Consider the following 1,193-nt stretch of genomic DNA (forward strand, 5'->3'; position numbering starts at 1 on the left):
GGGAGCTGCAGGAGCAGCTGCCTCTGGGCTGGGTTTCAACAACCGAGCCACCCGGACCTGGGGCACACAAAACCAGCACGAGCTGTTTTCATTTCCAGAAGGAGAAAAATCAAATGACTGCCCCAGAGATTGATTTTTCACCCAGTTCCCTGTCAGTATTTCAACTGGAATTCTCCTAAAATTCCCGTGGTCTTGGCTACTCTTGCACTACAATCCACGTGGAGGTACACACCCCAAAATATTTGTTTTTCAAACCAGGGCGCTCCAAGGCCTCGGCCCAACTCAACCCAACCACCTAATTTGCCATTTGGACGCTCCGGTTTTTAAAGATCTTTCCGGCCGACGCGACGCTGAGCCGAGAAACATGTGACAGCAGGACCTGGATGGAACCACAGCTGAGAGCAAAGCTGTGTTTGAGTAGAAACAGAGGCGATCTGGGGTCGGGCCTGACAGAGGCGGGACGTTCCAGCACCGGCCGCGGCCGGGACTTACCGCGGCGCCGGCACCGTCCGTGCCGCCCGCCTGACTCTGCTCCTCGGGCCCGCGGGTGACGAGAATCCTGAAGCGCTGCTGCCTCGCCTTCTGCTCGGGTCTGATTTGAAACAAGCAGCCCTGCCCTGGAGGAATCCGCTCCACCGAGTCGCCGCCCGATATTTCTGACTTTCCGGGCGGCTCCGAGCCCAGCCCGTCAGCCGGGGGGTCGATCCCTTCTGCTGGTGGTTGGACGGGGTGGGAAGTGCTCCTTTCCAGCCGGATCCGAGGGTACCTGACCAATCTGTCCCCCTTCGTCCCGGTAAAGCCCAAGTTACAGGCGCCCCCGGCGCCCGCCCCGCTCGTCTGCGGCTGCTGCAACTGGAGAACAAAGAGCTTCTTCGCCGGATTCGCCGACGGCTCCGGCACGTGCTGCAAGGACCAGCGCCGGGGCTCGGCGTTCTTTGGAGCCTCGGGAGCCAAGGGAAGCAGAGTCACCTGAGGCACATCAGCACTGGAAGCCCGATGCCGGATCCTCACCCCGCCGACGTCGAGACCCGGCGGCGGCGCCTCCTCGCTCGGCTTGTTGGGGGGAACGGCGCAAAACGCTCGGCGGTTGCGGCAAACCGTTCCATTTGCCCGCTGGCCCGAGCTTTTGGGAGCCCGGTGGTTCTCCGGAGGGGCGGCGCAGCAGCTCTCGCCGAGGGCTGAGGGTCGGCGGG

At 62.4% G+C, this 1,193-nt stretch overlaps 1 protein-coding gene across 1 annotated transcript; it reads right to left on the bottom strand.

The window, feature by feature from the left end:
• Nucleotides 1–100: 100 nt before the first annotated feature.
• LOC115308088 lies at nt 101–1,161 on the bottom strand (the record flags this gene model as incomplete). Its single annotated transcript, XM_029965690.1, has 1 exon — nt 101–1,161. A coding segment is annotated over one exon (879 nt), but the record flags the coding sequence as incomplete, so codon positions are not given.
• Nucleotides 1,162–1,193: the final 32 nt, after the last annotated feature.

Source organism: Manacus vitellinus, unplaced genomic scaffold, assembly GCF_001715985.3.
Source record: "Manacus vitellinus isolate BGI_N305 unplaced genomic scaffold, ASM171598v3 scaffold_115_pilon, whole genome shotgun sequence".
In the NCBI taxonomy this organism is placed as follows: Eukaryota; Metazoa; Chordata; class Aves; order Passeriformes; family Pipridae; genus Manacus; species Manacus vitellinus.